General features: G+C 41.6%; 1 protein-coding gene across 2 annotated transcripts; it reads right to left on the reverse strand.

Annotated features, from left to right (window-relative positions):
- Nucleotides 1-792: 792 nt before the first annotated feature.
- On the reverse strand, nucleotides 793-13,335 carry LOC122563069 (protein phosphatase 1 regulatory subunit 15B-like). 2 transcript variants are annotated; one of them, XM_043716442.1, is made up of 3 exons: nucleotides 11,563-13,335; nucleotides 4,826-4,877; nucleotides 3,519-3,597 (listed from the first exon to the last, which is right to left on the reverse strand). In XM_043716442.1, exons 1-2 carry the CDS (start codon nucleotides 12,967-12,969, stop codon nucleotides 4,857-4,859), a joined length of 1,428 nt encoding a protein of 475 aa, XP_043572377.1. In that variant the 5' UTR covers nucleotides 12,970-13,335; the 3' UTR covers nucleotides 3,519-3,597; nucleotides 4,826-4,856. The 2 variants fall into 2 exon arrangements, with proteins under 2 accessions (XP_043572376.1, XP_043572377.1); XM_043716441.1 differs by lacking the exon at nucleotides 4,826-4,877 and having other exon boundaries at nucleotides 793-3,597.
- Between the last annotated feature and the right edge of the window lie 2,200 nt (nucleotides 13,336-15,535).

The following is a 15,535-nucleotide window of genomic DNA, read 5'->3' on the forward strand; positions in this document are numbered from 1 at the left end:
GAGTCGGGTATTACAAGGGTGCATAGCTTTAAATTAAGGGGGGGTAGATATAGGACTGATGTTCGGGGTAGGTTCTTCACTCAGCGAGTCGTTAGTTCATGGAATGCCCTGCCAGTAACAGTGGTGGGCTCTCCCTCTTTATGGGCATTTAAGAGGGCATTGGATAGGTATATGGAGGATAGTGGGTTAGTGTAGTTTAGGTGGGCTTGGATCGGCGCAACATCGAGGGCCCAAGGGCCTGTACTGCGCTGTATTCTTCTATGTTCTATGTTCTATTCAGTGTCTCCCCAATCTCTTCAGCCTCCACACGCAACTTCCCACTACTATCCTTGACTGGACCTATTCCTACCCTAGTCATTCTTTTATTCCTGACATACCTATAGAAAGCCTTAGGGTTTTCCCTAATCCTACCAACTAAGGTCCTTTCATGTCCCCTCCTTGCTGCTCTTAGCTCTCTCTTCAGGTCCTTCCTGGCTACCTTATAACTCTCAATCGCCCCAATTGAACCTTCACGCCTCATCTTTACATAGGCCGCCCTCTTCCATTTAACAAGGGATTCCAATTTGTTATTAAACCACGGCTCCCTCACACGACCCTTTCCTCCCTGCCTGACAGGTACATACTTATCTAGGACACTCAATAGTTGCTCCTTGAACAAGCTCCACATATCAATTACGCCCTTGCCTTGAAGCTTACTTTTCCAAGCTGAATTTCACTAATCTCTACAGTGAAATTATAGAATCTGCAGTAATACAGCCCACCACAGTCACAAAATGAAATAATGAATGGAGATGCTGCACACTAATATTTTATTTGAGAGATCAGCACTATTAGGTTATTCAGTGCTTCAGGCACATGTCTCAATTTACAATGACTTGCATAACAAACATTTCATGGGGGATTACAAATTACAAACTTTAAAACATCGATCCTAATTAGTAAATCTGATGTAAATTAATATAATTTTCTTTACACTGTTTACAAACCTGCAAAATTATACAAAAATACAATTAGTTCCTTGATAAATAAAAACATCTATAGAAGGAAAATGGTCCAAAATTAATTCCAACAGTTGGACAACTAGCCTCAAAGTCATATAATCATTTACTGCACACAAAGTGGAAACTCAAGATTGAATTGAAGTGTGTGTTGGGAAAACAAGACTAAAATGGATTTCAAACCAAATAATGTTTGCAATAATCTGACTTGTAATTCCCATTTCTGTTATGATTTACTACAGGTATTTACTTCCACCCTTTTCTTCCCGTGACACCCCCCCAAAGGGGGAATGCACCAGAACAACTCCAGTGATAAATTACCACTGTACACATTACATGCAAAGATCAGGGTCAGCTTTTGTCAATCTCCCAACTCTGTGGTTGATTTGGAGCACTTACATGATAGCTGCTACCCAAGGTGAGAAGCATGTTTTCTCATAAGAGATGCACTGTTACAGGGTAGCATTGTACTGGCAAGACCATCGGCATTTGAGACAAAACTAGGCATGGTTCTTCCAAAATTCTTTTAAAGTTTAATTAGCTAAATTCAACCTGCAAGTGTCACCTAGTTCATCAGATATAACTAGATTAAAATTCAGCATTATTAATAGGTAATCCAATATCATATTTAGGAGAACCTAGTGCTCCTTTGTACAAATTTGCCCACGACACTTAGACAGGAGCTCAAAGATGAACCTCAGAAATTTCAAACAATTAACTGCTGAAAAAGATAGCTCACAAAGAAATATTAAACACCATATTCAACAACCTGGAATCAAGGACTGTTGATCAGCAACTGGTTTACCTTCCAATTTGGGGATTGCATCAAGTTGCCCAAAGCCCAATGCAGAGGCTAAAGCGCAATAATATTTCAAACTAGATTAGTATCAAAAGCTTTTGAAATAAGATAATAATTCTTAAAGCTTTGTACCTAAGCAAGAATACTAATCTCAAGTCAAACCACTGAAGTCTGATGCCTGAGCAATCTCTAAAGACCAAAACAGCCAAATGGAAAGAGAAATCCTATCGATAACCCTACCACAACCTTCTGCCAATTATATATTCAACCCTATTTCCAAGAAAATTGAACAACTTTGAGTGACATAGCTATGCACCACCTCAAAAAACACAAATTCAACTGAACTTTTCTCAGATAATCAAGAGCTTAATTAAAAATCAAAACAGAAAAACTGACAATATAAATCCAATCTCATAGGTTTAGAAATGATTCTTGATGAATTCTTGCTGTGACTTGCACCAAACTTTCAAAACAAATTTACTGCAAAAGATGTCAATTCCAAGAAGGTAAAATGTTATGATCTACATGTACAATAAAGTGTGCAGAATGGCAATCAGATACAACGTTAATTTCATGGCATCTTCCAATATGATCACCAGGCCAACTAGATTAGGAAGACAAACTGTGGAAAGTCAATCTTTCTTTTTAATGATTGTTATAAATTTTGAACCAAGTTTAACATTATTGTTTGCCAATCCCATGCTGAGAAATAGTTCAGCTGGTGAGCAGTTTCTGGAGGTCAAGTGAAAGGTCCGGCTCAGTCCACAAACCATATATCTCCTGAAACCCACTGCTGGTTTGGCTAGAACGAACATTGCCTTTATACACCATTAAGGACCAGGCTTCACTAAAACATCAAATCTAAGTTTAAAAATTGGTCACTCTCATTTTTAATCTCAAAAGTCCTATTTGGAATGAACTGCCTGGTAGGCTGAAGCAGAATTGAAAGGAATTTGTCAACAGGGAAAAGCTTTCAAAGAGCAGAGAAGTGGGACTAATTGGATCGTTCTTACAAAGAGCTAATACAGGCATAACAGGCCAAATGGCCACCACCTGTTCTGTTTACATCTAACTTTGGAAAGTGGAAATTTCTGTTATCAAATATGCAAAAATCCTACTGTAATGGATTAAAAAGGCATTGAACAGGGACAGACTCCTGTGTTAAGAAAATCTAACCAAGAAACTGAGCTTCAAAGCACAAATATCTTCTTCACCAAAGAAGCTAAAGCTCCCCATTCTCCCAACATTTTTAAATGCTAAACTTAAAGATCAAAGCGCTAACCAATAGACCCCATATAGGTCACAACAAAAGCAAAATTTTGTGATCATCAGATCAAATGACACTTGCAGATATGTCAACCCAGCGAGCAGGTTTTGCACTATTTTAATTCCCTGGATGTGTCATTGTAACAACAAATAGTGATTATTTTTTCACATGTTCCTTCGTGTTGCAAACTGGCTGCGCAGTAGCTGCATAACAAATTTCCAACCATTTAACAGTAGGCAATAATGTGAGTGTGCACAAAGGTTCAACAAAAATGAGGGTTAATTTGCAAATAAACTACTAAAAAGATGAATATTTTCAAAGCCTCTTGCTCTGAGTGATCATTAGCTGCTCAGCTGCAAATTTTTCAGCACAGTCCGCCGGTGTTTAAGGGTGAAACAATAGCCAATACACTCTTCTGTTTCTTGAATTCGCTTCTGGAATCTGCAGCGATCCCGGGCATACTCTTCCCAGGGTCCTTTACGGATTTCTTCACTACTGACATAATGGACAGTGACGTGCTCATCAAAGGCAACCTAAATTCAAGGAAAGAAAAGGGTGATTTTAACAATCATAAAACGTTGAATATCAAAATACTGGCTCTAGAAGAAACATTAGGAATTATCTTCAACATAACCATCTTCTATAGTACATCAACTCACATCAAGAACAGTACCCATCGCAACAAATCAATTCATTAAAACAGAATGCAACTTGAACACAGATTAAGAATGCACCTCTCTCTACCAGAGTACCTGAAAAGTGACGACCTAGAGGACTTCAAAGCATCAAGTAACCAAACAAAAAAAGGATTTAAACTGGTTAAAGTTCAATAAATTTTTTGCATTGAGGAAGAGATGGTTAAAATAAAACAAGTTTTGGAAACTGGATTCCAATTGTCAAGGATGAAGAGTCTTGAATAATCTCTAATTTAAAAGGTGAAAGCAAGAATAAAGACAGTCCTGTATTGGGATCTGTCAACTTGTTAGGAATGTTTAATTGCAATCTCTCACTCGTGACGTGGCCAACATTGAACAGAATGTTACTTGAACAGTATTTCAGAAATGTCAGTGCCCTGCTGCTTATGAAATTCTTATCTTTACACAACATCTTATTTGCTATAAATTTTCCTCCCTTTACACGAGTCAGTTCAAGAAAAAGCTCCATGATATTATAAAGAGCAAGTAAAATAGTGCTTTCAGTATTGATTATAACAAATGAAATTACTTGCTTCGGTACTACAGTTAGTTGATAAAACGTTATTAATTGGATTTAATTCTACTTTGCTTTATCAGGCTTTAACATAACAGTATAATACACAAGGGGAACACAAAAATGTGGCTTGTATCTCAGATGAAATCTTGTTAACAGTTGCACATTTAACTTAGGTCAGTACTGATTGTAGACAGCAGATACCCTACAAATCAATAGATTTCTAAACATTAAGAGGTGGTAAAAGTATAAAGCATTGTGGTTGCATACATCTGACTATTAATCTCTTCATTCTTGCTCATCAAATACAGAAATCATGCCAGCACCAATCACAGGTAACGCAGTGCACGTTTCGTGATGGTCTGTGAAAATAACACCACAATGCTGAGTGCCTGTCATGTTTGCCTTCACTCAGTGGACGTGCAGATATATGGTACATGCAACAATGTCACCAAACTAAACAAAACTAATGGAATGAAATGCAAATCAACAGTCATACAAATATGAAAATAAGGAAGGGTAGTTCAATCCAGCAGGTTAGATAAAACTTACGTTAAGCAGGTGATCAATGACGGATGAAGTTTTACATGCAGAATGCAAAAACCTAGATATGGAAAATGGTAAACATTCAATGCATAGTGACCAAATCTGAAGAGATCTTTTGAATTTTAAGCATTTTCATTGAATTTGCTAATTATTTAGAAGTACAGCCAATGAAGGCATAGACTCCAAAGCAAAAATCTGAAAACACTTGGAAAGACCCGCAAGACAATGAAACTCAATGCAGCGATGCAAAGTGCTTCACAGTGGAAAAAAACAAGCCAAGAAAAATAAGATTGTGAAAAATAAGGCTCAAACATGAATGAGAACCCTAACTGACAACAAAAGAAGCTGTCACAACAATGCAGTGGCAGCGAGTGAAGCAACATTGATGTTCTAAAACGTGAGCCAAAAGAGGAATTGCTACCTTTGGTGTGCTTAAATGTGGCATACTCCAGACAGTAGCATGGAGGCATTGGCTTAGTGGTATTACCACTAGACTATTAATCCAGAGATCCAGGTAACGTTCTGGGGACCTGGGTTTGAATCCCACCATGAGAAATGGTGAAGTTCGAATTCAAAACAAAAACAAAATACTGGAAATAAGTGGTAGTGCTCCTACTCCCTAGACCGGGAGGCCTGGTTTCAAGTCCCACCTGTCCTAGAGGTGTATAATAACATCTCTAAACAGGTCGTTAAGGAAAGTGTGTGAATAAAAAAGACAGCTTCTACAAAGTCCTTGGTCTACGCACAGCCAGTTGATATCAGTTTACTGGAGCAGCATGATACTATTATTTCTTACGAACTGGGGTAGGGAGGAAATTGTTTTCTGCTTTCTATTAAACCACCCTTCCTCAAGCTAAGAGAAAGCTTCACCGAGACAGACAATTGCATACAGTCTTAGAAAATTGCTCAGATAAACTAGTGAATAGGCTGCTCCGATCCACTGAACTAGATTCCAATATGCGCTGACAATGTCTAAACTGTCATACAAAGTGGGGAACAACTCAAAACATTTTGCTGGCAACAGAAGCTAGAGAGCAAGCAAAAGATGGATGAACGGTTCCTTACACTCTCCCAAATTACTCACTGCATAGTAATCAAATGCATTACTGCAAATTCTATATACTCACATTCTCCTAAATAAGTCACACTATTTTAACAAATGGCATCTTGTTGTGGTCACATATCAAATATAATGATGCCAACTTTGTATACAATTAGAAGAATACTTCAAGGAAATAGAGTTGTGTTTTTTTACCCTCTATTAACTGTCTGGCCATGAAGACTCGCTCCTTTACAGCAAGTACCTGAACTCTCCAGCATCTCAGCACATAGCAAAACAAAATAAAGAATACGAAGTGTAGGTACAGTTATAATATAGGAGGAGAAAGTGAGGTCTGCAGATGCTGGAGATCAAAGTTGAAACTTTATTGCTGGAACAGCACAGCAGGTCAGGCAGCATCCAGGGAACAGGAGATTCGACGTTTCGGGCACAGGCCCTTCTTCAGGAATATACTCTTCTTAAAACTGGGAAGTATTTGAAAAGAAAAATCACAATTCTGGCGTAGCCAGAAGTCAACATCGCCCTTCAAACATGCAGTCAGCAGTGCCTTCAATCTCTAATCAACCTAGACTGTCTAATTTTAGACACTTAAATTGTTATGTTTGGGAGGTTCGCAGCTTTAAGAACAGTGTTAACCAAGCTGACGAGTAACATAGAACATAAAAAAGTACAACACAGAACAGACCAGACCCTTTGGCCCACAATGTTGTGCCGAGATTTAATCCTAATGTAAAATATAGTAACTTAACCTACGCACCCCTTAACTCACTGCTATCCTTGTGCATGTCCAGCAGTCACTTAAATGTCCCCAATGACTCTGCTTCCTCCACCACAACTGGCAACGCATTCCATGCATTCACTATTCTCTGCGTAAAGAACCTACCTCTGATGTCTCTTTTATACCTTTCTCCTAATATCTTCAAACAATGACTTCTCGTACCAATCCATCCTGCCCTGGGGAAAAGTCTCTGGCTATTGACTATCTATTCCTCTCATTATTTTGTACACCTCGATCAGGTCTCCTCTCTTCCTCCTTCTCTCCAGAGAGAAAAGTCTGAGCTTATTCAATCTTGCTTCATAAGGCAAGCCCTCCAGTCCAGACAGCATCCTGGTAAACCTTCTTTGCACCCTCTCCAAAGCCTCTGTATCTTTCCTATAGTAGGGCGACCAGAAGCGTACACAATATTCCAAGTGTGGTCTCACCAGGGACTTGTAGAGCTGCAGCAAAACCTCATATCCCTGTTAATGAAAGCCAAAACACAATATGCCTTCTTCACAACCCTATCCACTTGGGTGGCAACTTTGAGGGATCTATGTACTTGGCACACCCAGATCCCTCTATTCTTCCACACTGCAACATGCTGCAATATCCAATGCAAGCCACAATCAACTGAATAGTATCATGGAAAACATAAGCCATCAATGTGCTCACCCAGGGCTATCAGTATTATGGGAAGTCATGCAAGAGAAAATAAATCCAAAAACTTGTAGATACACAGCATCAAAACTTATGTTTAAGCATTTTTTGGAAGGGTGTTATTTTGTGAAATGAACAAACCAATCATTAGAACGCATTATTTTTGTCCAACTGAATACAAATGCAACAAACGGAGCCACAGGGTTTGGGGTCTGGGCAAACTGTTTTTTCAATTTCATTTAAAGGACCAGTCAGGACCAATAGAAGGAAAATCTTGCCATCTAATTAAGTCAGGATACACAATTTGGGTTTTGAAAATTGCATGGTTAGTGCCAAAACATGCATTTGAGGAGATCTTACTTTCAAGCTAGACTGAAATCTCCTGGTTAGTCATACTTCATTGCATTCCTATGAGTAACCATCACTGCTGCAGGGAATAGTTAGAAAATGAAGGCACCCCACCCTTGAGAATACAAGAGCCAGGCACTTTTCAGTGCAGTTGGTCTACTTTTGTCCTGCATTCTGTAATCATGACAAAAATAAATCAAGAATATTTGAAATACACTGCCTATAATCTTAACATCTCTTAAAATATGGCGTGCAGGAAGAATCACAACCAGTTACGAAGAGTTTCCAAATTAGCAAGAGAATCATTAAAACGAGCTAACCAAGAAACGAGCCCCTTTCCCGGAATCATTGCTGTTTTTTCAGTTTCATTATGTAGTCGCTATTCAACTGATTTCCAGATATTCATTGTAGTTTCACAGGTCACTATATGAGAGGAAATTACTTAGTGATACTGAGTTCTCTCGTGATCATAGAATAAGTCATCCTATCATAAGAAATTTCACAAATACATTATATTTGGAAACAATGTGAATCAAATTCTCAAATGGGATCAATTGCTTCCATTTTCTCTTGATTTGTTTGGGGTGGGAGCTAGAGGAACTAAAGACAAAATCCAACTTTATTTTTGCAATAACTGTGAAACTTGAGTCCACGTTATTTCCCTCTTAAAAAATATTGTTATCGCAAGGACATACAGACACTTACGCCTGGAGACAATGCACTGTTTAAACCTCCAAATTAAAAAGGTGCACCAACACCTTACAATGACTGATGTCTACAACACCTTCCAGCAACATTTTCCAACATCAGACAAAGCAATGGTAACTAAACTTACACCTAAATACTGAAAAATGAGCATACAAAGAGATATTTCAGAATCTGAACAAAATAAACCTATTAAACTAAAAACGTGGTATGAAGTGGGCGCATTGAAATAAATCTTATGTACAGAAATAGTGACAGCCACGTTAAAACCAACTTAATTCTGCCTATGTAACTATGTAAGTGACATGAACCAGAAAAATCAAACCTAAATTGGTCAAGAAGTTCAAGCACTGAAACCTGGAGGCCAGGGGCAATGCTTATACATGTAATTACTGAATTATTAAGTAAACCTATCTAAAGTTTGAGGGCAATGACCGAATTTGAAATTAAAAGCATTTTGCTGGGCAAGTGGCTGAATTTACTACTTTATAACCTAGATATGCTCATTCTTGTCAACATTTTTTGAAATTTACAAAATAATGAATGAGTCTTTTGCTCATGACTAATTCCAACCAGAAAACACCAAACTGGATAAAAGCCCCAAACAGACTACTTCCAACAGCAAAGTTCATGTCTGAACATCAATGCACAAGTCCTCTGTCATCACACCAAGATTCCACCCCAGTTCAATAAGCACTTACTCACTCCATGTACACGCTTAACATCTGATTCATGATATTGATGAAATAGTTCTGCAAGTGACTGCTGAACACGAGTCAGATTGCATAAGTTAACACATAGCAGTGTCCTTATAGAGTCATAGAGATGTACTCCATGGAAACAGACCCTTCTGTCCAACCCGCCCATGCCTACCAGATGTCCCAACCAGATTCAGGTGAATTACAACCAGAATAATTAAATGCCAACATTCTGAGAGTAAGTCAAAAAAATGGGTGACTGACTAAATTCAAGACAATTACCAGGATTTAGAGAAAAGTACTTAGTAATCCAGCATAGCAGGCAAAGTGCTTATCTACTTTATTATTTTGTAGTTGTTCAAGTACTATGTAGCTGTCTCTCTCATCTTATGAAGGGCAAAAAAAGCAAATTGTGTTTTACTCTCTCTCACTCTCCAGTGATACCATAAAAGATAAGTTCAATCTGTGCAACTACCAGCCCAAAGACTGAATGTCTGTGATATTTGATGGCATTCCCATCACAGAATCTCCCACATCACAAGTATTTGAGCACCCCCTAAAATGGATATTCTGTTGTACATAGCTCACTTCAACTCTCCGGAACAAATTCACTTCTCTTGGAGAGTGGCTGTAATGGTACCCAAGTAGTGAGACATAATCCAGGACAAAAAGCCAGCTTGATCAATATCCTGAAGCTACCCTGAACACCACCAGTGGTGATAGAATTTGCTATCTACAGGATGTTGCTAAGCAAACAATGGTGAATTCTACACAGCTCCCGCTGCAAACCAGTGATCCCAAAGTTGGGAAATCCAGAATGACACACCAGATAAGGCAGCCATTTAGCCCATCAGGTCCACACTAGCTTTCAAAGAACAATTCAGTTAGTCCCAGGTCCCTGGCACTGTGGCAGCAGTGCTAATAATTGAGCCATTGTGCTGCCTAATACCTGACACAAATTACTTTTAAAAGACCAAACAACTACTAAGAAGGGTATGCAAAAAAGAAAAGGCAGCCTCAAGATACGTCGCACAATCACTTTCTTCAATGTTTTAACAGAATTACTATCTCTGCAAAAGACATTTTAGGTCCACCTAGCACTCACAGAGAAGTGGGCCAACCGGGCAGATGGCATGGTATCGTGAACTGTTCAAAAGCAGACTAACATTATATACAAAACCAAGGTCATAACCCAACTGCTTCTGTGTTTACCAGCAATAACCCTGGTAGATGTTTTGCTCTCACCAGTGATGTAGTTGCCAACTGTCGTCTTTCACCTAACATCTGAAAGGGTTCAGAAAACATTTACAAGGATGCTGCCAGGATTGGAGGATTTGAGTTACAGGGAGAGGCTTGGGCTGTTTTCCAGAGGGGTGACCTTAGAGACATTTGACAACACGGTGGCTCAGTGGTTAGCACTGAAGCCTCATGGTGCCAGGGACCCGGATTCAATTCCCACCTCAGGCGACTGTCTGTGTGTAGTTTGCACATTCTTCCTGTGTCCACTGGGTACTCTGGTTTCCTCTCACAATCCAAAGATGTGCACGTTAAGTGAACTAGCCATGCTAAATTGCCCAGTGTTCAGGGATGTGTAGGTTAGGTGCATTAGTCAGGGATAAATATAAAGTAATTAGGTAGGGGAATAGATCTGGGCTGGCTAGCTACTCTTTAGAGAGTCAGTGTGGACTTGTTGGTCCTAATGGCCTGTTTCCACACTATAGGGATTGCATTTATAAATGGGCATAAATAGGGTAAGTAGACAAGGCCCTTTTCCTTGGAGTGGGGGAGTGCAAAACCAGAGGGCATAGGTTTACAGTGAGAGGGGAAAGATTTAAAAGGGATCTAATGGGCAACCTTTTCATGCAAAGGGTGGTGCATGTATGGAATGAGCTGCCAGAGAAAGTGGAGGAGGACGGTACAGTTACAGGATTTAAAAGGCACCTGGGTGGGTAGATGAATAGAAAGGATTTAGCAGGATACGGCCCAAGTGTTGGCATATGGGACTAGATTAATTTAGGATATGTGGTCAACATGGACGAGTTAGAGAAAAGGGTCTGTTTCCGTGCTGTACATCTGACTCCAAACCCAATGTCAAGCTTGTGACTCAACTAATTGATACGTGTTTAACTTGCTCACCAAACCCTGGGTATAGATTGGAGTGTCTTCCTTTCATATTTTAATTAAGATGCACATTACCACATGCAGCAATTCTGTGCAAAATATTTTCACAAGGCATTTCTGAAGAATATACTAACAACTTGAAGCATATTACTCTGAATTTTCCATAAATGATAAGTCAACCATGCACATTAAGCATTATAGCATCCGTTATCTTGAAGCCAGTTTATCTGCTACTTTCAGACTAATGTGTTACAGATTCAGTCTAGTCAATACAAAAATTCCAGGAAACATATATAGAATTGGCTGCTATTACCCAAAATCTGTTAGTCCCCATAATATTTTCAATTCTCAAATGACTTCATTGTCTGACACATAGATATCAAAATTTAGTTACCTTTTTGGAGCATTTTTTTTCACAAGCCATCTGGGTAAATGTTTTCTGTACTTCACTCTGTATTTCATCAGTAAACCCACTGTCCACTCTGTCTGAATCATCTTCTAGCTCAATGGTACACAGTTCAGATTGCTGAGGGCAACTAGATTGGAATACAGTTCTAGTGCCCACTTTGTGCCGTGTTTTAATGCAGGCTTGAAAATTCATAAGGTTGTAAGGATCAGAGGTACCAGCTAAAAAGTTCAACAGCTCTTCATCTGTATCTGAGAGTTCAGAGCTGCTACCATTGCTGTCAAATCCATCATCATCTGAGTCGCTGTCCTCATCTTCCTCACTGTCATCACTATCACTAATGGAGTCGCTTCCTAAAATATAAGCTATTGTTTTATTGGAACACTGAGGTCTGGATAAGGGATAGCAGTCATCCTCTTCCTCAGCATCATCGTCCAGGTCTTCACTGCTACTCTCATCGCTATCCCACTCATTGTCTCTCATGGACATGTTCCTATTCTCAATATCCAAATACTGAAGGTTGGGCATAGTTGAGTCAACTGAAAGTGGCAGCGGAACTGTCTTTCCATTATCCATGCAAGTATCCCTGTTAGCCTTCAGGTCATTACCTTTGGAGCAGCTGTCTACACTGGGGGCAGGTTCAGGAGGCACCCCCTTGCCCGAATACCTCAGGTCTTGGCACTGGGAGCCAGCGTGCTCTTCTTCCAAGCTGGAATAGCCGTAGTCCTGGTCGGATGGGGTGGCGATGCCCACCCCGCTGTGGTAGCAGGAGAATTCCAGGGGTTTATCCATCTGCTGGATGCTGTAGAAGCCGGGCTCTGCTGGGGCCAGTAACAGCTGCATAGAAGCTGCGGGATAGCCAGAGCTCCACTGGGGCAGTCCCAAATTGACGAGTTCCAGGGGGTGAGGCAGGCCTGGGCGGAGGGGGTTGCTGATGCTGGGTGTTTCCGGGGGAGAGATTCGCCCCATCACTTTGGAGAAGAGGCCGGGGCAGCCCGGGGCTGGGGGCTCGGGGATCTTCAGCGGTGGCGGCGCCTCCACGATAACCTCCAGCCTCTCCTCCTGCGGCGGAGCAAGAGGGAGAGGCTCGGTGGCCCCTACCCAGTGCCAGGCGGCGGCCCAGAGACCCCCCAGCGGGGACACCGACTCCCTCTCCCCGCCACCGCCGCCGAATCCCCGCATTTTGTCCAGGACCGGCCCCAGGAGGCCCGAGCCCCGGCTCAGGGGGGAATCCGCTTCCTGGCGGTGGAAGCGGGCAAAGCTGGGCCTGTAAAACATGGAGATCAGCTTCATCCACGGGCTCTGGTAGAGGCCAGGCCCGCCAGGGTGTCCCCCAAGGCCGCCTTCACTGCAGGAGGCGGCCGCGGGGGCTGGACCCGGCGGCTCCCAATTCATTTTTTTTTTGTTTTTATGAGAAACAGGAAAAGATTCACGACGACAGCAACAAGAAAATAGAGTCTGGAAGGGCGAGGAGAAAGAAATTCACGACCGACCGACCGACCGACCGAGTTTTCGCCGCCCGACCGTTCCCCTAATGGCTCAGGGCGCAGCCGCCATTTTGTGAGCCAACGAACTTCGGCGCCAAAACCTTGAAATTAGAAGTGGACCAGCCGCAACAGCCCGTCCGGTGAGGCGCTGCGACCAGCAGGAGATGGTGGAGGTGAAGGTGGTGCTGTTGCCGCCGGCTGTCGCCCTCCATCCCGCAACACGCAACCGACCGTCCACACTCCGCCATCTCCCGAGGCGGACTAAAGGGCGCTGGGCCGGGCGCCCGCGATTTCATCAGAAACCCCGGGCAGCGTGGCGCCTTCCTCCCCCTCTGCTGCCACCTAGGCAGGAGGCCGGCCGCTGTGGGAACTGCAAAAGGCAAACACCTTGCCCAGTGTTGGAAATCATGCAACATCAGGTTGTCGTCCAACAGGCTTATGGGGTACAAACTATGGGAGCGCTACTCCTACATCAGGCAGCTATTGGGGCAGGACCATAATTTATACTAAAAGATCCAGGTGTCATACAATGATGCAACGTATTGAACAAACCTAGATTGCTGTTAAGTCTTAATCACTTGGAACAGACTACAGGTTCATTAATATGTATATCCCAGAACTTCTTTCAAGTCACATTCCTGAGATAACTTAAGGTTTTATAAAATGCATTAAAGGTGTGAGGTTAGGGGCTGTCTGTATTCCAACTAGAGTCAGGTTGGTTCTATTTCCAAAGTAGGAATTTATAAAATGTCCCATGGACTGACTGTCTACAGATTGTGCATTTTGAACAAAATACAATGTATCTGCAAATGCAGATTCACACCATAGACTTATGGGTGTGTGTATGTGTGTTTGGGGGGGGGGGGAAAAAGTAAGGTCTGCAGATGCTGGAGATCAAAGTTGAAACTTTATTGCTGGAACAGCACAGCAGGTCAGGAATTCCTGAAGAAGGGCCTGTGCCCGAAACGTCGAATCTCCTGTTCCCTGGATGCTGCCTGACCTGCTGTGCTGTTCCAGCAATAAAGTTTCAACTTTGATACATGAATAGGCAAGGAATAGAGGGATACGGACAGCGCAGAGGCAAAAGGTTTTTAGTTTACAAAGGTGTCATGCATCAGCACAGGCTATGTGGGCCAAAGGGCCTGTTTCTGTGGTGTGCTTTGAATTATCAGGTATAAGATGGAATGTAGGTTTGAGGTTAAAATCAGACCAGCCATGATTTGATTGAACAGGGGATCAGACTGGAATGGCAGAGTGACTCCACGGTTCCTTGTTTGTCTGTTTATAAAGAATGACAGCCCATTTATATTGATCAGTAAGAGAATACTGACAGGATTTAACTGGTTAATAATCACACAAAATATAATGGGTGAGGTTAGAAAAAAAAATTGACACAAGGGATTGTTTAGAATTCCTACAGTGTGGAAGAAGGCCATTCAACCCATCAAGTCAACACTGACCCTCTGAAGAGCATCCCACACCATCCCTATAACCCTGCATTTTCCACGGCCAATCCACCGAGCCTGCACATCTTTAGACTGTGAGGGGAAACCCATGTAGACACAGGGAGAACACGGAAACTCCACGCAGTCACCCGAGAGTGGGATTGAACTCGGGTGTTACGACATGGTTAATTTAAAACCAGCAACACAAAAAACATTTATCCTGTGCAGTAATCTGTAAACATCGAGTGGCCAAGAACTATTTAAAGTAAAAATTAACAACTTTATTTCATAAAGTATAACAGAATAATTAACTAACCATTATTTACAACTCCTTCCTCTAACCTACCTTCGACCTTCCCTTCTATAATACTAGTCCGATAAAAGTCCCAATTAAAATTTACAAAAACAACACTTCTTATCTCAAAACCAGGCAGCTGTAGATTCTTGTCTTCGGATCTTTCTGTGTCTTCCTTTCTCCTCGTTAGGAATTTCTGTGTTGCAGGTTACTGACTGAAAAGGGACTTTTAAGAGAGATATTGTTTCAAGCAGTCTGTTACATGCTAGGACCATAAGACCATATGACCATAAGACATAGGAGTGGAAGTAAGGCCATTCAGCCCATCGAGTCCATTCCACCATTCAATCATGGTTGATGGGCATTTCAACTCCACTTACCCGCGTTCTCCCCGTAGCCCTTAATTCCTTGTGACATCAAGAATGTATCAATCTCTGCCTTGAAGACACTTAGCGTCCCGGCCTCTACTGCACTCCGCGGCAATGAATTCCACAGGCCCACCACTCTCTGGCTGAAGAAATGTCTCCGCAATTCTGTTCTGAATTTACCCCCTCTAATTCTAAGGCTGTGTCCACGGGTCCTAGTCTCCTCGCCTAACGGAAACAATTTCCTAGCGTCCACCCTTTCCAAGACATGTATTATCTTGTAAGTTTCTAATAGATCTCCCCTTAATCTTCTAAACTCCAATGAATACAATCCCAGGATCCTCAGCCGTTCCTCGTATGTTAGACCTA

This window comes from Chiloscyllium plagiosum, chromosome 26, assembly GCF_004010195.1.
Source record: "Chiloscyllium plagiosum isolate BGI_BamShark_2017 chromosome 26, ASM401019v2, whole genome shotgun sequence".
In the NCBI taxonomy this organism is placed as follows: Eukaryota; Metazoa; Chordata; class Chondrichthyes; order Orectolobiformes; family Hemiscylliidae; genus Chiloscyllium; species Chiloscyllium plagiosum.

What these genes read in the sequence shown, in the direction of transcription:
- LOC122563069 (XM_043716441.1), bottom strand. Translation starts at nt 12,969, where the DNA reads ATGAATTGGGAGCCGCCGGGTCCAGCCCCCGCGGCCGCCTCCTGCAGT. An exon ending in AAAAAAAATGCTCCAAAAAG is followed by an intron (nt 3,598 to 11,562) that starts GTAACTAAATTT and finishes CCTTGAATTTAG; the next exon opens with GTTGCCTTTGATGAGCACGT.